This window comes from Rhipicephalus sanguineus, chromosome 3 (genome assembly GCF_013339695.2).
Source record: "Rhipicephalus sanguineus isolate Rsan-2018 chromosome 3, BIME_Rsan_1.4, whole genome shotgun sequence".
NCBI classification, from domain to species: Eukaryota; Metazoa; Arthropoda; class Arachnida; order Ixodida; family Ixodidae; genus Rhipicephalus; species Rhipicephalus sanguineus.
The window spans coordinates 17,358,918-17,383,767 of NC_051178.1; the positions used below are offsets into that span (position 1 = coordinate 17,358,918).

Below are 24,850 nucleotides of genomic sequence, written 5' to 3' on the forward strand. Positions count from 1 at the left end.
ATCTATCTATCTATCTATCTATCTATCTATCTATCTATCTATCTATCTATCTATCTATCTATCTATCTATCTATCTAGCCGCCTATGTCGCGATGCTCTCGTGATCGCCTCCTTAAATTGGTGTTGACCACAATTGGCATGGAAGGGTAAGAGGACTTGACGGGTATGCCTGTCTGGTCGTGGTATGTATAACGCAAAAATCCTGTCCAGTACGTCGTCAAACCGTTTCCTCTGGACACATGTGGCACATACCAATTTACCACGGGCCGCTGTGTACGGGTATGCGCCACAGGTGATTGAAATTTTATATATACCAAGGAACGGCGAGAACAGACATTGATAATTTAAATGCGAGAGCGTTAAGAAAAACCGACATCGGCAGCGTTGACCAGACCAACGTAAAGAATAAAAATTAGGATCCCAGCACGATTCCAACCCAAGCATCCTGCGTGACAGTCATGTATTCTACCACAGAGCCACTCCTTGAGATAGACACCCTGTGCAAGCGTTATGTCGGTGCCACGTAATTTGTGGTTGTGGTGCCGGCTATGTAATTTTATGACAATGCAATAAACACTACGTATGTACTCCTACAATACAGGCGTCATGTCAGGTTAACGTTTGTGGTTTCAGTGTTTGCTCCTCTTTTATGGCATTCTAATAAAGATTACGTTTTAATTTCTATGGTCTAGCAAGCTATATATTGATGCTTTGCTCGACCCCGGAGGAATAGGTTAACGAAAGTTACGCATGTTATTCACATCATCGCACCGTAAAGTGCACATCGTTTTGATAATACGCACCTATGCGCTTTAAAGTGAGTGATGATGTTACGTCATACCATAAGTTGCCCTTTAAACACCAGTGTTGTCGACGTACATGGGAAGCCCACAAAGCATGGGATCTGCCTAATTTTAACCAGAAAGTGTTTTATGCCGGGGTCCGCCAAAACTTCAGTGACGTATTTCGGTCACGGAAATGACGTCGAAAAATGCACGCGATCTGATGGTAAAGCAAAAAAAACTTCCACCAATGGGCCTCGAACCCAGGAGCTCTCGGTTCGCGACGACAGCTTTCTATCCACTGCGCCACGGTCTTTTTTTTTCATTATCGGTCACTGCGCCACGGTCACACACATTGGCGGCTTTACAAACGCGCATTTTATAGTTCACACTTTCCTCTCACAGTGCTCTTGGTCGGGGGGATAGTGTCACCTTCTGGGAGCAATAAAGTGAAGCAATGCAGCATGACCACGGCCTTCGCGATTAGCTCTTGCAACACGTCTTCGCTACGCTTGCGTCCCATTCGACGCGTTTCCAATAGGTCAACGCCTTAGCACACCGCGAGGTGGTGAGCTTAGCCCAAGCGTCGGCGTCTCTCACAGTATCCGTGCATACCAAAAGTAGCTCTGCGACGCGCGCCTGGGTCGCCTGGCTGTAACACCGCGTTCCCCGCTTGCGCTCGCCCGGGCTACAGGAGAGACACGACACGCGTTGCGTTTCCCTCTAGTGTGGCCGTGGTGTTCAATAACTCTCATCATGCCGCGGGATGGCAAGCTCAGCCTAAGTTCTGCGTCCAATCAGCAACACTCTGCTGGCTGTTACACCGCTTTCTCTGATTATGCTCTGACCGTTAACTACTACAGCTGCCACAAGGGTTTGTTTAATCACTGATCACGGACGTTAGTCGTAGTGATGGAGATGTACCACCAAGCGTCAGCGTGGGTACATCCACGTTAAACGCTGCAATAGCTGCCAAACACCAATATAAATTGTGGAAGCTCTCTTATATCAATGTACAGTAAACATGCAACTACTTCTGTAAGGGCGCGTTTCACTTTCGTCTAATACCGATTGCTATGACGGAGGGATCAGCCAGGTTTTTAACATGGAAGTGTTTTATGGCGGGGTCCCCCAAGACATCGGTGACGTAGTTCCATCACGGAAATGATGTCGACAAAATGTTCACGAGCACATGGCAAAGATAAAAAAATTACAGCATATCCACGAGGTGAGTGATGGTGAGGTTGGCGAAGCTCCGGAGGTTATGGGTGATAGCGTTATTCCTCCGAGAAGTTCGCCCAATAAAATCATGAAAACACGTGAGGTACGGTAAAGATCTCGTTCCTGATGCCAGAAATCGCGGTCAGGTTATTATCGAACCAAAGTCGATCACACACGTCGCAACTGTTGCCAAACGAATGAGCGAGAAATTCCCGCTCTAACCACGCGTCGGCTCCTTGAATGTGAAACCGCTGGCGCCGCTTGGTCGCCCCTACCCGCGCACGAGCACCATCAAGGTCTGCCTGGCGCCGCGCTCGCTTCGCCGCCGCTTCTCGGGCTCGCCTTTCGGGGTCCGCTGCTCGGAGTGCACGTTGCGCCGCGGCGTCATTGGCGCGCACCTTCACGGGATCCGCCAGGCGCCACGCTCGTTTCGCCGCGGCGCTCGCTTCGCCCACCAACGATCCAGGAGACTGAGAGAGGCACTCTTTCCCCGCACACCCAGGCACAGCCCGCGCAGCAGCCAATCGGCGACTAGCGGCACTTCCACCACCATCTAGTGGCGATTCACACAAGCGCACTATTTCGCACACTTCTATTGGACTAACGCCATCTAGGAAATGAGACGAGAAATGGTCATGACGACACAGATTGTGCACAGCGCTATCTAGAATACCATCACTCAACTGCAGTTTGTATGTACGTCTATGAGACAGCGCCATCTATTATACTGTTCGGGAGATACTGCCGGTTACGCCTGACACGGGACAAGGTTAGACTAAGAGGAGCTACGCCTCTAAAAAGGTCCATCAAGGGGAGTCAAACCTACGACCGCATGGTTCACGGCAACAGATACCGGGCCTGCAATCCACTGTGCCACCGTCACACACTCTGGAGGCTTTACAAAAGCGCCTTTGATGTCTCACACTTTCCTCTCGCAGTGCTCTTGGTCAGCGAGGTAGTGTCAGGAAAGCTTGGTGGTCTAGTTGGTATCGCATTATGGTATAACAGTTTCAGCGCAAAGAAACTTCTTCGTCCGGCGTCGTTTATTTGCGGTCGAAGTTTTATAACCTAATGGGGTGGTGTCGCCGTCTGGGAGCGGTAAAATGAAGTAATGCATTGCGACCATGGCCTTCGAGATTAGCTCCTGCAACGCGTCGTTGCTAGGCGTCCGTCGCATTCGGCGCGTTTCCAATAGCAGAAGCGATTTTGGCAATGCCACAAGACACCTCGAGATGGCGACCTTAAGCCAAGCCTCGGCCTCGTTTGTAGCATCCACCCATATTAAAAAATCTACAGCATATCCACGGGGTGAATAATGATGAGTGGGGCGAAGCTCCGGAGGGATTCATCGGTAAACCGTCAATACTCCGAGTAATTCGCCCAGTATATGATCAAGTAAACACGTGAGAAACACCGCGTATATATTAAACATCAAACTTTTATTGTACTCTTGGTTTACATGGGCCCTTCATTACAACGGTCCCCCTAGCGTACGTCGCCGCACTGAATCGAACGATTGCCTGCCACCACGCGCCATATGTGAATCTTCCGTGAATTCTGCCCAGTACATCATCACCGACGTGAGATCGGGTGCGTTTATACTAAAGGGTCGATGATAGTCATGGCGACTTGCAGCTGACTTTAATTTTACATGTACGCTGTGAATTTTTATTGTTTAATCGCGCACAGGCGAAATCTCACACAGGCACTACCTTGGAGGTCAAAATCGAGTGGCTATATATATACGGGGTGGTCAGTGAACGGTTGTGCAGCGCGAGCAGTCAGTTTTTTCAATCAAGAAACTCACTAGCAGACGCTGCCTGCGTCGGCTTCGCGAGACGAGAGAGTGGGGGGGGGGGGGCCTAGAGCACGCATCTGCAACTCAGCGAGCGCCTCCGCGCCCTCTAGGGATCTTTCTGAGAACTAGAAGTGGCTACAACAGCGCCTACTAGTGAACACTCCAAGAACTAGAGGTGGCTACCTACTACTACTTCTACTACATACTACAGAGGACGGAGAGACCCACACCCTAAGGAGCTTCGCCCCTAAAATAGTTCTGCGACGTGCGCTTGCCACTGACACTGCGTTCCCCGCTTACATGCGTTTCCCTCTAGTTGGGCTATGGTGTTCTACTTACTTTTTAAGATGCCGCGGAATGACGACCCTAGTCGACGCTCTTCTAGCTGTCACACCGCTTTCTCTCGCACCGTCAACTACTACAGCTAGAACAAAGCTTTGTCTAATCACGACCGCTGATCGTGGATCATGGACGTTAGTCATTGGGATGGAGAGGTGCCGCCAAGCGTGAACTTGGGTGTGTCCACGTTAAACAGTGCTATAGGCGATTTTGTATTTCCCGCAGTTAGTCGCCCCAGCCAACGTATTGGGCCAGCGAAGCAGCCGTGGCCCCACCATACAAGCTGCTTCCAGCAGGGTGTAAGCAAGTTACATGCTTGCGCAGCAAAGCGTTGAGATCGACATTTGCGTTTGTTTGGTACGTACCACGCCACAGCGACAAGTCATATATTTTATCTAATTCGCATTTATGACGTATGCCTTTATTTGTTGTATTAGCAACCGCCAGTAGCTGGGTTTACAAGCCAACATGGCAGCACCCATCCGGACGCGACCGCCCACTTCGATCCGAACTCACGCTTGCTACTCGCCCACTGTCCTCGCAGCAATAAATAATTGGTGAAATCGGCTGTCGCTTTGTGCCAACTTACGCTGGGGAAAAGGCGTGCGGTATGCTTTGTCTTTATTATTGAGATCAGCTGGCTTTATTTAGCCATGCCTGCTAAGCCTTGTCTGCGAGAATATTAGAATCAATCTTGGGAACACTGCAAAATACTGACGAACACGTTGCTCGCGAAGCTTCAGGACGCAAATATAAAGCAAATAAATGCGTAGCTATCGAAATTAGGGCCACACAGTGTAGCACGACAACGTAATAAATTCGAGGCGGGAGAAAACTGCATCCACAGGTGCCGCCATGTTTACTTTTCCGCCGCTGCCGTCTGCTCGCTTTTACTCGCGCGTGCGCAGACTGCGCAAAGCAGAAAGCGAAGCTGACCGGTGTTCCGGGCTGATTTGCATCGTCGCTGCTCTCAGAGTCAAAGTCTGACGAAAAAATTACACCATCTCCCGTTAAAAGGGACCATGAGGCGATGCGAAGCCGGAGCACTTGCACGATCGCGTTCCGTTGGCATTCGCTGGGCATGCTAACGACCTCGCGTCGTGGAACGCGAGGAGGAACACTACGCGCGTCGAGTCTTCCCTCTAGCCTGACCGTTAATTCTCACAGGACGTGCGGGGAACGCGGTCGACAGGCGCGCGAGAGAGATGCGGCGTAGGAGAGGAGAGAGAGGAGGAGGCGACGCGCATGCTCTGGCCCTGATCGCGGCGCTGCGCAGGAGAGAATTTCGGCATGTCGAGGCCACATTTCAGAGGAGCCTACCGAGGCAAGCGCTGGACTGAACGCGCGCAGCGCTCTACCACTTGAAGGAGAGGAGACTATAGAGGAGGAGAGTAGCGCATGCAGCGCGAGAGCAGAAGCGAGAACTCAGGAGAAGCGCAAGCAGTTGCTGGTAGAGAAGTGGAGAGTGTAACGCGCAGCTGTTGGAGAGAGGGAAGGAGGAGAGTCGCGCATGCGTAGAGTGAGTGCGGGCTACTACGCTGCGTGCGGATTACCACGCCGCGTTACATACCCCCGAGCAAGAGATACTTCGCATGTAAAAGCAGCATCCTGAGACTCGCTGCAGCTCGTTAAATCGTTAAAATTAGCCGGAAACACACCGGAATGCCGATTTCTGCGATCTTTCGAAGCGCACGCGAGCGCCGCGTCAGGCGGCAGCCATGTTAGCTTTCCGCTTAGACGATCGCGCACTTCGGAGTGCGCTAAAAAATCAAGGCCACGCGGAAAAATACATACTACATAAAGAAGAAAACTATAGTTCTCCTCCCTATGTCTCGAAAGCGGAAACCAACTTCAAACCATCGATTGCGGGCTATCGACGTCGCTGGCCCGCAGTCGATTGTTCGGAAGAAAGTGCTAAATAGAAAAAGAAGCGCGCGTGGCAACAGACGTAATGCGCACAAAAACGCATCGTTATCATCAATACAACGAATATTGTGAAGCGAAAGAGCATTCTATTGTGTGATAGCTCAAACAAAAGGAATACCTAAAGACGCCAACCCTGAAAGGAGACCCTGAGACTATCGGGCATGGTCGCGTTTTATGTATAAATGGGAAGGCGACTTGATAGGTATTTCTCTATCAATTGCAGTTTAATAATAATGAACGGCGCCAAATGATTTGTACGTTAAATTAGCGGTCTTATTTAAATTACCAGTTGCCTGCCACGATCGAAGAAACATCAAGAGCTCGGAAGCAATATTTTTTTTTTGCAACTTGTTTGTGCAGCAACTAGCGTATGTAATGTGGTCTTGTAGATAATCTTGTGGAATAACGACCACATTTCATGAACTTTTTACTACTTGCCCTGTTCTCCTCATATCGTTCTCACTACCATGCCCGCATCTGAACGCTTGAGGTCTCGTATAACGCCTTTGGCGTTTGCCGCAAGATCACTTGAAGATCACTTGCCGACAAGGGCACCTAAAATCACATTTCAAGCGCAATGCTCGACCAGTGTGTGACACACCTGTGAAATCCCCGTCAAAACTATGGCGACTCTTTGTAAGCTCAGGGCAAAATTGAAAGTTTTCGGTGGTAAGACCTCATAGAGCTAAACATTAGGGGTTAATTTTAATTATGGCCAATGCAGTGCCTAGTTTGTAAAATGCAAGGCCTTACGGGAAATGTCTTCTTTCGAATTACTGTAAAAGTATATTCTTTATCGTGAACGAGAATACAATAATTGAAATATCTCCAGTGGATACCAGAATAGTAATTTTTCCCTGTTTGTGTCTTTGAATACGAAAGATAGTAAATAAAGACTTAAATGAGTCAAATTTCATCACTAAAGCACTTACCAATACACAGGCGAATAAAAAACTGGAGCCACTTGTCTCACCAAATTTGTATTGCTCATTTTTCTTTTTCGCAGAAGCTGTCAACATTCGTCAGCGTCACAATAAGCCTGCTGGTCGGGGCTGTCGTACTAAGTGAGTACCACAAGTGATCTTTGTTGTCGTTGCTGTGTGAACAAATTTATGTAGAAAATTGTTATAACAGCTTAATGATTAAGAGGCACATGTTAAGGAAAATATTATTTATCAATTAACTGAAGAGCTGTAAACGGAATAGTTCTATTGCCAGCAGTGGTTATATATATCTATCTATATATATATATATATATATATATATATATATATATATATATATATATGTATTAGAGAGGCTGCAATAGCCCAAGGTCATATATACATGTTTCACATGATTGGGCAAAGAGTTGATTACCACGGCCGTAATTTTTTAAAGATAAAGTCAAATGCAAGTAGCGTTACGAAAAGACCATTCGACCCTGTAGCTTGCTAACCAGTCTAGAGAAAATAGGTATATACTTGCTGGCGCTTATATAGAGGAATAGATGAAAAAGCGTCGAAATTTTGTGCTGCACGAAAGAAAAGAACACCGCATAAGCCCATATTTTAGCAGAGTGGTCGCTGAGTTATTTGTCCCAAATATTGGGTACGTCTATGTTCACTTTGTGCACCGCAACGAATTATATATACTAAGGTTTTCCCAGATTCGCTGCAATTGACTAGTCATTGCGATTGGCTTTCGCGGTCTTGTTGGTGAGCTATACATGAATTGTTCGTTTCTGTTTCCTTCGCGCAGAAGGAACGTTGTAGAAGGTTGTGTCTGTAAGTATTCATTCGCGTGACGCTACCCTTACACCAATGTTTTTCTGGAGAAAAAAATAACTGTGCGTCACAACCGGTACAACATTGGTTATAATATGTTGAGGAGGCACGAATGAGACATATAAGTTCAGCAGTTATGTTTGAATCAAAAACACTCCAAATGAGAGCGGTCAATATGAGTAACGGGAATTGCTTCTGCTTGATGGCGTTCACAATCTTGTAACGGCGTCCAACAGCTTCAAATGATGCTTCATCTTCTGATGCCGTGTATATATATATATATATATATATATATATATATATATATATATATATATATATATATATATATATATATATATATATTGTCAAATTGTCACCAAATTGTCAAGACGTTTATTAACGGGGACTCAGCGACGGCGCACGGCAGCGACAGTCAAAGCGGGGCCGACTCTCTGCACGAGGAGCGTGCTCTCAGAGAAGAGAACGACCCACTGGAAGGCGCTCGACAGGACAACACATTACTTAGCAGGAACGCTTCGCTACAATATATATATATATATATGTATATATATATAAACTGCAATAACATAACAAATAACGCTCAAGAATGTCAATACAACACGCAAAAACAGCACAAAACAGGCAAAGTAACGTGCAATAAGACCGTCTTGCAGGCTAGTTGGTTCATATCGGATGTGTGGCGTACTGCGCCAGCACGAAGTAGGGAAGCAGAAAAAGAGAAAGCGGGGCGGCCGCGTGGTCGATCCGCGGAACGTCCCGCGGTGTTCTTAACGATACGACCATCAGCGAACAGTGCCATGCATTATTTAGGGTGATTCTGTTCCTGAGAATAGCGCCACCGCTCGTACGGAGACCGACGACGTAGGCCCGTACCGTGGTGAAGACGGCCAGCTGGGCGAGCGTGCGCCATGAAGGGGAAATGACATTACGGAGGTGCGGATACCACCCTCAAGAAAAAAAAATATATTATATATATATATATATATATATATATATATATATATATATATATATATATATATATATATATGTATAAGCTGGCTAGCATAGTTGCATAGTGTACAGTGCACACTTCCATGTTGGCACAAGCTTGCCTTTGTTGGATTGGACATGCATTCTTTAGAGAAAGTGTTCTTTTCAACTATTTTTTTTCCTCCGTTCGCCCGATGCTATTCGCAGAGTGCGCTCCTGTGCCATTTACGCCTTGCACGGAGCCAATGAATCTGATATGTTCATGTCTCGCGGTATCGCACTGGCCAGTGACGCGGTGTCTTGTAGAACGCGATATCTTTTTATTGCGAAAGCAATTATATGGACAGTCTCAGCTGATTTCTGCCGTCGCCACCATCATGCACGATATATCTATGTATATATATATATATATATGTGTGTGTATAAAAGCCGCAAAGAAAAATATTTCAGATAGATTTTCCGACTCTCGCTTTGCAGCACGCGGCGTTAGACGGTTAGGCCACCAGCAGTACCATCTTTGAGCCTGCTAACGGCGAGCTATTTATATACACCGTTTACTTCAGCATGTTTTCTTAGTCACCACATAGATGGCGCGATGTGCGCGCGTGGCGCGCTTTAAAGATCTTCGCCCCACTCCTGCGAACGCCGTTGCTCTTCGCCCTACAGGGCGTGGTCGCCTTCGTGCGCTTATCTCGAGAAAAGAAGAGGGTGGCCGGGGGGGGGGGGGGGGGGTGGGGCGGAGGGTTGTATGTCTTGTGCTTTCCCCGCGATGCCCGCGCTGATGTCACAGAGCGTACGAAGGTCACTTCGCTCGCTGCAGCGGCCGCGTTTTCGAAAGGAGTGCGCTGTTCAAACAGCAATAAGTAACAACTGTGACAGTTCGCGCTCTTCCTGTGTGTACCTGTTCGTTCGTTTCGTGCGTCCTGCTTTATGTTTGAGCAGTGCGCTTCAGGTGTCTAGCTGTGACGCATGATAGTTCGCGCTCGTCCTGTGTGCGTTCTTTTCGTGCGTGCTTTGGGCTCGAGCTACGCGCTGGAAATTTCGAGCTGCTTTCCGTTGATCGCGTTACATTATAATTTCTTGCTATCACATTCATTGCTTCACCGTTGCGGCGAAACTGCGACTTTTGTTTCCCTGTTGCTATTCGCAGTGTTGTCCCACCATGCGCTTAAAACTTTCTGTTCTCGATGCGCAGGATGTTTGAGTGTGGTGCACTGCGCCACAGTGTGAAGCTACACACCTACAAATAGTGTCTGTCAAATGTACTGCGTTCATTCTGACGAAGGCTGGCCCAGCAGCCGAAACGTTAGTGAAACTACATTTCGCACGTGAGTAATTCTCTTCACTCATCTATCGTATCGAACCCATCGATCTTCCTACGCAAAGTACTCTGCAACTATGGATTCCCAGAGGACCACATCGAAATATATTTCATTGAAATTCCCAAAGGCACCACCTTCCATTGTCTCTGCGGGCGACTTGCAAACAAAGTATTTGTTCCAGCACTTCGACCCGCTATTGGCAGGTACGCCAGCGTATGTTTCACATAGTGGTGCCGTTATTGATGACATGGCATTGCTGATGGACTTCGTTTCCCCGAACGACATCTACGTTGATTGTGCACATCGGCACCAACGACTTGACGAAGAAGAAAGCACAAGCCGTCTTCGAGAGCTACAGCGCACCTGTATTCAGAAGGAGCATCATGGACTACGGAATCTAGACGCCACACTTATCTTGCCGAGGGCTGCTAACCGTCGCCACGGATGCAAGAGCCAAAGGTTCATCCACCGGTTCAACCGTCAAGCCAGCCTCTTCAAGAGTTTTTTATGTCGTTATAACATACGTTCCAGAGTGGTTCAATTTCTTGACCATGCACTTGAATGTCTGCCCCCTGCACGAGTCTTCGCAGCGGACGGCGTGCGTCTCAGCTTTGAAGGTGTCGCCCTCGTGGCGTGCCATGCCCGACAGTTGTACTTCGAATCTCCGAGTCAAGCGACCACGGCGTCTTGGCAGGATTGTGCCCCAGCTATTCAACACCGCGTGCTGTCAACGGCAGGGATGAGCCCTTTTTCGTGTACCGCCACGCCGCTGCGAAAGAAACCAACTGCAAAATCAAGAACCGCGACGTGCATATTGATAATCGCCTGTCCGCTTCGAGAGTGCTGCGCAACGGCCCCAACTCTGCAGTCCAGCCGCCCGCTGGTCCTTGTTCGTCGCAGCGGGCGGCTGGACTTGACTAAGAAATCCATGCCGCAGTCATTATTGTCAATCACTACCGCTCATGTTTGAAGTCCCTAATGAATGAGGATAAGCAGCTCTGTAATCGATTGGTGCGTACTGCCCAAGAGGTCAACTCTCTGTGCACATTCGAGGAAAGGAAATACAATGAAATATCTGCTGTCAAATGTAAGAAGTTACTACGGGACAGCGTGATGGCTGATTGCACGCCCGTGCAACTACTGCAAAATTTCAGTAGGGCGCCCTCCCGTTTCCAAAGTACGGCATGTTCCTGTGATGTTTCGAACGTTGTTAACCTATTGAGCTGTGTTCTGTCCAATGATGAAGTGACTGTATTATTGCGCGGTTTAAATTTTTGTCGTGCAACGGGACACTGCGACAAATTCCAGCTACTTACAGACTTAGGCAATTTTGCGCGGAATCTGAGGTTGAGGGAGTTCTTTCATGATAGAGCTACCAATGGTGATAGTTCCTTGGCACTGCCGTCATCTAAACGCTGGACACCACCCTCGCAACGTGACAACTATCTTCACTTATACATTGATGCAATTCAGCGCGATGTCATTGAAGCATACAAGCAGAAAACTTCGTTCTATCGAAATATGCGACAAGAATAACTGAAAGCTGTCGAAACATTAAGGAAGCGTGCCGACATCCCTATCAAGCCAGATGATAAGGGTGGTGCCGTTGTGATTACCAACACAGCAGACTATATTGGGGAGGCTCTGAGGTAGCTTAATGATCGTTCATTTTATAGGCGACTTGATGCAGACCCCACAAATGACTTTAGAATAATTTTGAAAGAAAAGATCAATGTACTATCCAGAGAAAAAAAATATGTAATAAGGCAGCCACAACAGTATTCCCTCTAAGTCCATCTGCGGGCCGATTTTATATGCTGCCAAAAATTTATAAGCCGAACAATCCCGCCCGCCCCATCGTTTCAGCTAACGGAACGGTGACAGAAAACCTGTCTTGTTATGTCGACTTGCTAATTCGTAACATTCCACCGCATTGCAGTCTTTCGTGAGGGACACGAACCACTTTTCGTCGGCAATTAATGGTATTACCGTGTCTAATGGTTCCTTCCTTGTAACACTGAACGTATCATCCCTCTACACAAACATCCCTCATTCGGACGGCATCTTGGCGGTTGTTGACTCGTATGACAAATTTTCCGGTGATAAGGGTTGTTGACGGGTATGACAAATTTTCCGTATAGTAGGGCTGTAGACAGCCCTACCATACGGCACTATTTGAAATGATTCTCCATCTGAACAATTTCGTGTTTAATGAAGTCCACTACTCACAGGTTAGCGGCACTTCTATGGGAACCAAGATTGGACCGAACTATGCAAACATATTTATGGGGAGGCTTGAACAACAATTTTTACGCAGTCGCCATTTCAAGCTTCTATGCTACAAGAGGTTCATTGACGACATATTCTTTATTTGGCCTCATGGTGAATTTCAACTGCTGGCATTTATATCAAATTTTAATAAAGTTCACCCATCCGTATCCTTCACGCACGCCTACTGGGCGGAAACTATTAACTTCCTTGACGTCGCTGTATGCCTAAGCAACGGGAACTTATTCACCAAGCTTTATCAGAAGCCTACTGACGGACAGCAATATGTTCATTTCAACAGTAGTCACCTTAAACATTGTAGATCAAGCATCCCATATAGTCAAGCAGTCCGTTTTAAACGCATTCGCTCAGAGCAGGCAGACTTCTGTGCTAGCTGCGATAAACTACGGGTTTCCTTTCTAAAACAGAAGTACCCCACTCAGATTATTGATGACGCTGTGGCACGCGCAGACAAGCTTGACCGTAAAACGCTTATCAACGCCGAGAGACGTCCCCGTGGCCTCAATAGCGCTAACCTTGTCCTCACGCATAGCGCCTCAGCGCCTAATGTAGCAGCAGTTCTGAAGAAACATTACAACATGTTGACTCAAAGCGAGCACTTAAAGTTTTTGCAGAGCCACCCCGCGCCGTGTATCGGCGTTGTAGTAATTTGTAGGATATCCTTACGTCCTCCAAAGTTCGAAATAACTATCTTCCACATGCTCGATGCCATCCATTTCGCAAACTTCGATGCTAAGTTTGCACTCAGGCGACGAACACCACTGTAGCTAAAAGCACCGGCTATTTTACGTGTGACAGAGATAATGTAGTATATTTGTTTGAGTGCTCCATCTGCAAGTTGCAGTGTATTGGTCAAACCGAAAATGCATTTCGCTGCCGTTTCAACAACCACAAGGTGCATGTGCACTACATGCTTCATTTGCCAATATCTAGACACGTCGCCAGCACCGGGCATTCCTTTGAATCACTTACGGCGACTATATTGGAATCGGATTTCACGTCACATTATAAGCGCGAAATGGGCGAGTCATTTTTAATTCACAAGTTTACCACGGTTTCCAGTGGCTTAAACGAAAATGTGGGTAAGCTGGCTAGCGTACTTGCATAGTATACAGTGCACACTTCCATGTTGGCACAAGCTTGCCTTTGTTGGATTGGACATGCATTCTTTAAGAAAGTGTTCTTTTCAACTATTTTTTTTCCTGCGTTCGCCCGATGCTATTCGCGGAGTGCGCTCCTGTGCCATGTACGCCTTGCACGGTGCCAATGAATCTGTTATGTTCATGTCTCGCGGTCTCTCACTGGCCAGTGACGCGGTTTCTTGTCTAACGCGATATCTTTTTTTCCTATTGTTATTCGCAGTGTTGTGTCCACCATGCGTCTATTACTTGTTGTTCTGGATGCGTAGAACGTTTAATCGTGGTGCACTGCGCCACAGTATGAAGCTACACACGTGCAAATATTGTCTGTCAAATGTACTGCAGTCAGTCTGACAAAGGCTGCCCCAGCAGCCGAAACGTTAATAAAACTACATTTCGCACGTGAGTCCTTCTCCTCCCTCATCTATCATACCAGACCCATCGATCTTCATACCCAAAGTACTATATATATATATATATAGAAGAAGCTTTTCCAATGGGCCAAACGTACTTGGGAAGAGAAGAGACACAACTAAGCGGTTGTCTTAATTTTATTTGCCAACGGTTTCGACCGGAGGACCGGTCTTCGTCAGGGCTTATGAGCAAATACAGCGCTATACGAAGATCCGAAATCGTCGTGGGCACTCTTAGTTGAAGGAAGGAAAGAGAGGAACAGCTTGACAACTTGACTGTTTTATTATTTCCTCTCTTTCCTTCCTTCAACTAAGAGTGCCCACGACGATTTCGGATGGTCGTATAGCGCTGTATTTGCTCATAAGCCCTGACGAAGACCGGTCCTCCGGTCGAAACCGTTGGCAAATAAAATTAAGACAACCGCTTAGTTGTGTCTCTTCTATATATATATATATATATATATATGTATATGTATGTATATATATATATATATATATATATGTGTGTGTGTGTGTGTGTGTGTGTGTGTGTAACAACGGAGACCTGGCGTACGTCAGAAAACCTGTGTGTTCTAGCTGCCCTCATCTTCCTCCCCTTCCTTTCGCTCGTCGACCCGTGAACCGGGACACGTTTCGCCCTCCCTCCGACAGAGCGTCAACTTATTGGCACAATAGTGACGACGAAGTTTGCTGACGTGCACAATGTTGTTAGTTAGCGGTGCCACGCTTCGGCCCATCTCATAGTTCACTGAAGACACTCTGCATAGGATTGTGTAAGGCACTTCCATGACTTGGCTGAGCTTTCCATTGTTTCGGTGCGAAGCTGTTTCGTAGAGCACCAGCTGGCCAACTTGAAGGTCTTGTGGTAGAAGTGTTTTTTTTCGTAAACGGTCTTTTTGTTCTCATGGTAGGCGAGCATGTTCTTGACTGCACTTCTCCTTGCTTCATGCCCACTTTCCATTGTCGCGTCTAGAAAGGTATCGTAAGAAGGTATTCAATACATCAGGTATGATGGTGGATATGTCGTTACTTCGTGTGGGGTTATGCTGTATTCCTGGACAACATGCGAAAGATGTTTGACCCAAGACGTCTGCAGCTGCTCATTGATTTTGCACTTTGGTCGGGTTACAATGGTCTGATTCGCGTGTTCGTTGAGGGTGTTGGGAGGAGACGAATACTGAGGGTGTTGGGAGGAGACGAATAAATGCTGGACATTGTCCCGTTTTAGGAACTGCTTGAGCTTGCCTGAAGTGAAGCCGGGTCCAGGATGAGAAAGGAACTTCCTTGGCTTCCCTGCAGCCGAGATGGTGGCAAGGCACGAAATGTATGCGTGATATGTGTCATTTTTGTGAGCAAACGCCCCGACATACCACGTGGCGTGGTCTAGCGCCAAGTGAATCAATTTCTTCGTGGAGCCGCAGCCAGAAAAACCACCTATAGTGTCCATTGCTAAAAGAACAAAGCGCTGTTTTGCGGGTGGTAGCGACTCCAGCGATACGAATCTCTTGGTGTTAGGTTTCGTGCATTGCTGGCATATGTCGCAGTGGCGGACGTAGGATGAAACGTCTCTTATTATTTCCGGCCAACAATAGTGAGGCGACAATCACCCGAGGGTTTTCTTTACTCCGACGTGTCCGAACTGGCAGTGGGCTTTCTGCAGAAGGCCCAGTCGAAGTTTGTGAGTGCACTTGCCGAATTCCTTTACGTGTCACGATAGTGACTCCGGTTGCACTAATGTACTTGCAGCGAGGTTCGTCATCCTGGTAACCTTGGAGTTTTGGTAACGAAATGACTTGGGCTCCGAGAAAATGCGTCTGCTTGGATGTTTTCGCTGCCTTTTTGGTGCTTAATGTTGACTTCATGCAATGACAGCTCAAGAGACCATCGAAACAGACGGCCTTGGGGATTTTGATATTTTTCAGCCATTGTAGGCAGCGTTATCGGTGAGAACAGTCTCCATGGAGATAGCAGTGCCACTTCTCAACAGCGTCGACTATAGTGAGGCATTAAAGCTCTTCAATGGCATAACTTATTTCGTGAGTCAGTAGCTTGCGCGAGTGATAAGCGACAGTGTCTTCTTTGCGATCATTATCTCGTTGCGTCTAGACTGCACCGATGCCTATATTAGATGCGTCGCAATAAAGTATGCATGGTTTTTCGCAAGAAAATGTTCTTTCAATTGGCTCTTCGATCAGGCGATTTTTCATTCCATCAAAAGTTTGTTCGCATGAAGCATCCCATTCCCATGGTGTGCCCTTCTTCAATAATTTTGTAAGTGGGAAAACTATGTCACTGAAATGCGGTTAAACTGATGGTAAACGTTGGTGGTGCCAAGAAAGCGCTGCAGCTCTTTCGGAGCTCTTGGTCTTGGGAATCGCAATACTGCTTCTATCTTGCTTTGTTTAGGTGATTCTGTACCGTGAGACATCCTGTGACCCAAATATTCAGTAGAATCTCGGGCAAAGTGACACTTTTAGAGCTTCAGTTTGGTGTTGTCAGTTTCTAGAGCTTGCAATAAAGCTTGGAGGTGCCTTGGTATTCAGAAAATGTGTCGGAGAAGACTACGATATCATCAAAGTAATTACCTACGTTTTTCCACTTATGTTTTCTTATCACTGATTTGGCAGATTTTTCGAACGTAGCAGGAGTATTCCTCAAACCGAAAGGCAGAAGTTATTTGTAACGGCCGTTGGGCGTGACGAAAGCTGTTTTTTGGGGTGTCGTCTAAGTTCATTGTGGCATGCCAATAGCCTGGTGTAATTTCTAATGTTGAAAAATGTTTCGATTTTCCCGGGAGGTCCAGCACATCGTCTATGCGCGGGGGATAGGTTGGTAGTCGGGCACAGTGACAGCATTAAGCTTTCGATAATCAATGCATAAATTGAGTACGCCCTTCGCTTTTTTTTTGCCGGCAAAATAACAGGAGCTACATATGTTGAACAAGGGGGCGCACTAGACGTTGCTTCAGAATTCAGTCCACTTGCCTGACAATTTCCTCTTTGTCTGCTGGAGAGCTTCGATGCGGTGGTCTGTGAATCGGGACGTTGTTGCTGAGGACAATGCGATGTCGTTCATCTGCGATGCATCCGAAGTCCATCTGAGACTTTGAGAAAATGTCCTCGTAACTGCAAAGCACATCTCTCAAAGCAACTTATTGCGACGGTGGTAGGTTCGTGACGTCAAAAGACTGAAGTGGGGACGTATCAGCACTGAAGACGTACTATTGATTTCCGCAGGAGGTGTGCCGAGCTTCGTTGTCTTTAAGCGAAGTCATGGTGTTCAAGTTCAGTGAAAGGTTGAAAAGGAGGCGTTGTCCAAGCCTCGGAAGAATTCAGTCTTCATGCCTTGGAGAACGTGCGCTTGCACTGCCCGCTTTATCCTCCCTATTTCCACATGTATGCGTATGCGGCCGAACGTTTTTGTTGTTGAGGTGATTGTTGGACGCTGAGGCATAGATCACTGAGCAATTGCAGCTTGAGCTCTCTGAACACAGCGTCTTAGGTACAGATAACAGTGGCTCCTGTATCGAGGGTTGCGTTCACCAAGTGTCCGTTCACAACTACACAAAATGTATTAGCGCAGCCTTGGGCCGCCCTCCTCGTTTCATTGGTCGTCAGCAAGAGCAGACACCGTTTCACGACGAAGGCACTCATTGTGCGAATGAAGCTGATTTGGCAAGCCAGCAGATGCACACGGTCGTTATGGGATGAACTCTGAAAGAATAAGCGCCAAAATTGACTAGCACACAAAGAGGAGAACAGAAAAAGGACTGGCGCTGGAACTGGAACCTCCCGTTGCACGAGTTGCCGTTTCGACGAGCGTTGGGAAACGTCTCTTTGGACAGAGTCTTCCGCTGAAGCGCAGCAGGAAACCACTTGGCTAGGGTAGAGACCGTCAACCCAGCGAGGCGCCTTTCGATCTCTTGAGGCACACTGTCGGTCGAGCCCGATATATGCGAGCGTCCTTCAGTTCTGCCAGGTGAGGAAGCCGCGTCTTTTTTTTGTAGTAGTGCTTGATGCGTTGTACTTTTTGGAGTCTGCAATGTATGAATTGCCGGAATGTGTCTCTGATGGGCGCACTAAATTGTTTTATCATGCTTTTTTGATGCCCTCCTACTAGTCTTAAACGTCGAAAATCTCGGTTAGGTACCAGCGAAATGCCTCACCTTCCAAGTACTCGCTGATGCGACCTTGTTTGGACCAGGCAACGTTGCCCGCTTTCGCTTCGAAGAGACGCGACCACTTGTCCACAGGAACGTCGTCTTCGGCTCCGGTGTATTTCGGCAGATTCATCGCCTTCCTTGACGTGCTCATGGTGCTGGTGCCGAGTTACGTCCTGTCGACTTACTGTAACGAAGGAGACATGGCGTCATTGAGAATACCTGTTTTCTAACTGCCCCCATCTTCCTCCGCTTCCTTTCGCCCAGACTGTAAATACATTTTAAGGCTTAGCACATTCAGGTGATGGCGTAATCGTTTATCAACAATTTTTCTTAACCTCAAAAAATGGGCTGTCTGCTGTTTAGCGCGCGCATCGTCTATGGGGGAGGCGGTCGGTGGGTTTGAGCGACCGGATTGGTACGATCTAGTAGAGCCACAGTATTTCCGAAGATTATACCTTTTTGAGGAGGGGGACGTGCTTGTTCCCTGTGTGCTGGAGGGGAGTCCTATGGCTCGCAGTCCTCCGTGGTCGGTGGCGGGCCTGCTGGAGTGTACGTGCAGGGCTCGGGTTAACTTGACCATGGTCATGTGGATGGTGGCCAAAATATTGACCTTGGATACCTTGATTATCTGCTACTGGGACGCACAACACCACTGTTTGCGGTGTCCTGACTTCTTTCTGGTGTCCCAGTTTGCACGCCCTGTCTTTTATTGCGATAGCAATTATATGGACAGTCTCGGCTGGATTTTGCCGTCGCCGTCGCCGCCGTCATGCACCGTATGTGTATAAGTATGTATATATATATATAAAAGCCCCAAAGAAAAATAATTCAGAAAAATGCTTCCGAGGCGCGGAATCGAACCAGGGACCTCTTCCTCCGCAGCGAGTGGCGCTAGCCACTACGCCACGAAACGCAGATCCTCCACGTAGGTAACGGCGAGCGTTATATACACACCCTTTACCACTGGACGGACTCAGAGACGGCTGCGCTTATAAGCGTTTCTTCATTACCAGCGAGATGGCGTTAGGAGCACGACAGGCGCATTTAAAAGTCGTCAGCTCGCTCGCTCGCTTCTTCTTATACTTGTGCAGGGAGAACATTGCCCTTCCGCTGTCTGCTCGCGCGGTTTTCTTGCGCTGAGCGGAAGAGGGATGTTTCACGCTTTCACCATGATGTCCGCGCTCATGTTACGCAGCGTACGAAAGCCACTCAAGCTCAAGGGACGCCGCTAAACGAACAAACAGAAGATGAGCACGAACTATCAAGTGTCACAGCTCGACACTTGAAGCACGCTGTTTCCTTCGCTGCTTCGGCCGCCTTTGCAACAGGAGCGCTGTTCAAACTGAGAGTATCCATTGGCGAGCCTCACTTCATATAGCATTAGTTTCTTGCTATCGCATTCATTGCTTCGGCCTTGCGTCGAAACTGTGACTTTTTTAGAATGAATACTTACCAACTAACTCAGCTCTCCGTTATTCTGAAATCCAATTGATACGGGAAGTGTTGCTGGTGCCCTTTTCACTGACCTTCCTATGGCCTCTGGCTCTATTGAAACTTGACTCAATATGCGCATGAACTAAGAAGTGGCTATTTATCGAGCGGACGACAAGCTGTTGGCGCTTGGAACACGTTACGATCTTTCCACGGTTACATCGAGCGACAAATATATCCCGAACGTCGTATATACAGCACCACATTATTCCTGATCTGTAATAATGAACTGATAGCATATAATCAGCATTTCTTGTATGTAGATGGTACAACCATAGGTACTAGAGACAAGTACATAGATGCATTGGCTTACGAATTGTCCGCCAACATCTGGAATAATCAGCACTGGCGCAAAGCCAATGGTTTAAATCACGCTAATAAGACACAGTTCGTTGTCTTCCATTCCAGGCGTAACGCTCTTTGACCTGCGCTCGTCATTACTATCAATGGCCTCAATCTTCTCAACACTTCTTTGTGAGCATTTTTGGCAGTGGTGCTTAACGCTCATGTTGAGCATCTACATCACATTCCACAGTTGAATCACAAGATAGCGGTGGTATATTGTTTATAAAGCGCCAGCATTATCCAATTTACTTAATTCCTAAATTACACTATGCCAGTATACTATACTCTCCGCAGTCATATTATGTGCCGTATTGTGTCATGGGCAATGATCTATTCATCGCACATTTGTCCACTTCGACGTCTCCGAAACCAAGCCATTCGCACCATAGCATTCAGTTCTCCAATCACCCATGCGTCCTCACTATTTCAGAAATAAGACATAGTGAGTGTGTAGTTTTTCAAGTATAAATTGGGAATTTTTGCGTGTAAGTGTCTTCACGGTACCTTAGCAACTGATGTTTTGACGAAAGTGCATTTTTGAAATTCTAACCCCACTAGTCTGCCTGTAACAATAACTTTTTATTACCGCATGCACGTACTAACCATGGCAAAAATATGGCCACTTTTGCAGCTATTCCGTTTCGGAATACTACACCGTTAAGAACTAAACAATTACCATTAGAAGCGTCGTAAAAGACCTTGTACATTTTATTCTGCACTTATAAGCAGGGTGAATTTCTATTATTTCGTCATTTGTGTATTTTTCAGCCAATCCTTGGCATTTTATCATTGTGATGTTTATAAGTCATATACGATTTTGTTTTTCTGACTAAACGCTCAACGCTGTTTTTCTGCCATTTTTAATTTTTAAAATTTTTATCAACATGTAGTTTATTTTCTAACAAGAGATGTATCAGCCACGAGCTATGGTACCTCCTGGTGTCCATGTACACTTACCGGTAAATGTTCACGTTTCGGTGTATACAGAGAGTTTCGTTGACCCGATAGATGTTTCACCGCCTCATGCACTACGTGAAGCTACACACTACCAAACGCAGTCGCTTCTAACGGTGCAGGTCCGCGTCGTGGAAACCGGTGAAGCGTAGGACACTTGAGCATAGCGGAGCATCGACGCCATCATGCCCCAGCCCTGCGTGACCTCGGGCACCCCTGCGTGACCTCGGAGGTTGCGTATTGCATGTCAGTGCGCTCGACCTGTGCCTGCCAATCGAAGCCGGGAGGAAGCTCCTTGCTGGCGTGCCCGTCTTCGACGACCTGTCCCGTGACATAATCCTAGGAGCTGACTACCTCTTCTCTGGTGAAGTTCGCCTCACCGTAGGTCACAGTAGAATCAACCTCAGCTGCTTGACTCCGAGTACCTCCCAAACATTCCAAGTCGACAGACCACAATCCCACATGTCAGCCAATACCAAAAGCACATTCGGTGAGCTGTCGCATGCACATCTACTACCTTCACGGTAGTCACTGGCCGAGGGTACGAACGCTTCGCCCAAAGAAGGCAACACGGAAGCCATCGATGCGCCCCAGACAGACGTAGCCGGCATCGGCCATTCCGGTAGCCACGAATGCGAGTCTGCTGATTATCGCAAGCACTTCATTTTGAGACGTGGTATACCACCTCAACCACGCGCGAATCACCACGAAGCGACTCTTGCCGGCATGGCATCCGTCAGTGACCGGTCGGACGGTGACCAGCTCGGCCGAAGCAGCAAGGTGCCTTTAGAAAACTTCAAAGATTTCTGCATAGGGTGGCGTTCACGCGTACGGACGTGGTACGGAGCCACCCGGGACGGATCCACCTGGGACATTCATCGTTGCGCAAGTGTTCGCCTACCCCGCACTCAAACGTGGATGAAGACCAGCGCGCCAAACCACGGCAACAGAATTGTCTGCTAATTTTGCGACGACCACTTCGGCGCGGTCAATGCCGCCCTCTAAAGATAGCCTTGCAAGGACCTCCAGGCAAGTCGTCGTGTTGGAAACATGAACCACCGAGGCACAGCCAGTGCCGACCACCAGACGCATTAGTGCTGCAGATGAAGCTGAAGGGTCCAGGAGGGCTAGAAACATGAGATTTCAGGTAGGATCCCATACTTGCAGCGTGGCCGAGTGTAATGATGAAGAGTGACAATAATATACGACGTTCTACCATCCAAAACCACGATATGATTACGAGCGACGCCGTAGTGGAGGGCTCCGGAGTTTCGACCATCTGTTATTCTTGAACGTGCACTGATATCGCACAGCACAAGGGCCTCTAGCATTTTGCCTCCATCGAAATGCGACCGCCGCGGCCGGGATCGAACTCACGACCTTCGAGTCAGCAGACGAGTGCACCGTAACCGTCATACCTACGCGGCGGATTTAGTCATAAAGAGCGGCGCCGGGCATGGGTGCCTGATCGGCTAGGACAGAGAGGAGATAGACGAAGAATAGAACAGCAAGCCGGACATCCCGCGTCCTGTGTATTTCTCCCATTTCAATATATATATATATATATATATATATATATATATATATATATATATATATATATATATATATATATATATATATATACACAGGGTGTCCCAGCTATCACGCAGCACGATTTAAAAAAAGAGGAACGGCGATACGCGAAGCAAACCTACTGCATATTGTTCTTAGTACATTGGAATATCCACTGCTATTTTTTTAGTTAATCAGGTTTAAATAATTAGTCGTAATTATGTTTGTAACCCGACAGGTACTCATTTAATTGTCAAAGTATCAATGAAGCGTATGTAGGCATGTTCAAATGGCATCTAACTGCACTACTTTCAACAACGTGCTAATTGCGCGCTCATTTTTTCCGCTTGATCAAGAAAGCCCGCGAAATATGAAAAGTGACACGTGACTAGACTGTTCCACGCGTCGGGAACTAGCACCCTCAAACAGGCTCCCTATGAGATAGACAGTATCAAGGGAAAAGTGCAGAAAAAAAAATGCATCCACCTATCTGCCACTCCACGGCCTAAGAAACGCACCGCTTGGTTTTACAGAGTCAGGCCGTAATCAGAACACCTGCCGCGTTATCAATGAGAACAGTCGGCCGTGAGATATGGATGATTGCGGCGTACTATCGAACGGAATGAATCCCAGCAAAATTGCACGCATATCGTTGGCGCCCGGCCTGTACCCTTGCCAAAATGCGGAACGCTGTCTCTCGCAACGGACAACAGGCAAAGCGGTTCTTTGCGGTAAGCTTATTTGAGGGCGCTGGTTTCCTTTGCGGGTGGGAGCGTAGTCGCGTGTTATTTTTCATATTTCGCGGGCTGTCTTTATCAGCCAGAATAAATGAGCACGTCATTAGTGCGTTGTTAAAAATTGCGCAGTTAGATGTCCTTTAAACATGCCTACGTACGCCTCATTGACATTTTGACAATTAGGTGTGTACTTGTCGAGTTACAAATATAGTTACGACTAATTAATTAAACCTCATTAAGGAAAAGAAATAGCAGTGCCTACTCCAGTGTACTAGGAACAATATGCAGCAGGTTCGCTTCGCGGAACGCTGTTCCTTTTCTTTTAAATAGTGCTGCGTGATAGCTGGGACACCAAGTATATATATATATATATATATATATATATATATATATATATATATATATAGAGAGAGAGAGAGAGAGAGAGAGAGAGAGAATACGTAGATATGAAAAGGCTGTCTTCGGTTGTCGTGAGGCAAATAGGGAAAGCATATACGCTTCTCAAAGCTGTTTGTTTGTCAACGTTTGTATCGGAGACCGGCCTTTGTCAGGACGGTCTTTTATTGCGACAGCAATTGTATGGACCCTTTCCACGGCTTTTGCCGTCACCGTCGCTGTCATGTCCCTTATAAAGTCCATATTGATAAGATCCCCCGCGCATCGCATGTTCGACCGTGGGTGAAGCGCACGAGCGGGGTTGCGAGCGCGGCTGAAGAAGAGATTAAATGAACTGGCCCATCTCCGTCGCTCGGAGGGCGCACGCGATAAGATCACCCCGCTCAGCAGGGCTGCCGTCGAAGCAAAGAAGAAACACAGTTCGTTTTGAACGAGCATGAGATTTTTAATGAGCCTTCTACGTGCTGCGCTCTCAACGCGAAGAGACTGCGGCAAGAGCATCTCTCCCTGGAACGGCCGTATTCTCTTACACCAGGGTTTTGTAGAGTTACGCGAGATCGGATCCAAAAAAGCTAGCTGCCCGCCTCACTTCTTATAACATTACAATTTCTTGCTATCACAATCATTGCTTCGCCCTTGCGATGAAACAGTGGCTTTTTTCTTGAGAAAGATCGGTCTCGATGGAAACGTTGACTTTGACTTATGAGCACAATGCCGGAGGTGCGTTGACACAAAACTAATATCGGATTGACTTAGCAGCCGGGCCCGCACTCGCAGACTGCATATATGGGCTGAAGATGAAAAGCACATACGAGTACGTGTACACACGATACTTATTGACTCACCCACTACATTACTATTTAATATCCCCTTCCTGATCCCCTTAGAAACTGTGCGCCACGCAGTAAAAAAATTTCTACTTACTTTGCAATGAAGACGGCAAAGATACACCCTCGTGCACGCATGAGCCTCAAGCCGCCGGCATTTCTTCATTTCGTCGCACGATCTGCGAAGGTATAGCCGCGTAACGACCGTAGAGTGACTAGTAACGTCCATAAAGTAAAACCATTCTTCCTGTCTTACGACCGTGTTGCTGAGATATAAGAATAACAGTTCTAAAAACCTGGAGACGCAGGTGGCAGCGTACTAGACCGTGCTTTTCGATCTATTCTTGTAAGGTATTAGCGAGAACAGCCTCAGTCCACCGAGAATGCTTGCATTCCTTGAGGCCTGGACTGCTC

At 47.3% G+C, this 24,850-nt stretch overlaps 1 protein-coding gene across 1 annotated transcript in view; it reads left to right on the forward strand.

The window, feature by feature from the left end:
* LOC119386471 (dual oxidase maturation factor 1) overlaps nt 1-24,850 on the forward strand; it is a 346,172-nt gene that overhangs the window by 98,440 nt on the left and 222,882 nt on the right. The window contains exon 2 of the mRNA XM_049413941.1: nt 7,073-7,130. Coding sequence (XP_049269898.1) covers nt 7,073-7,130 — 58 coding nt within the window. The remainder of the gene's footprint in view (nt 1-7,072; nt 7,131-24,850) is intronic.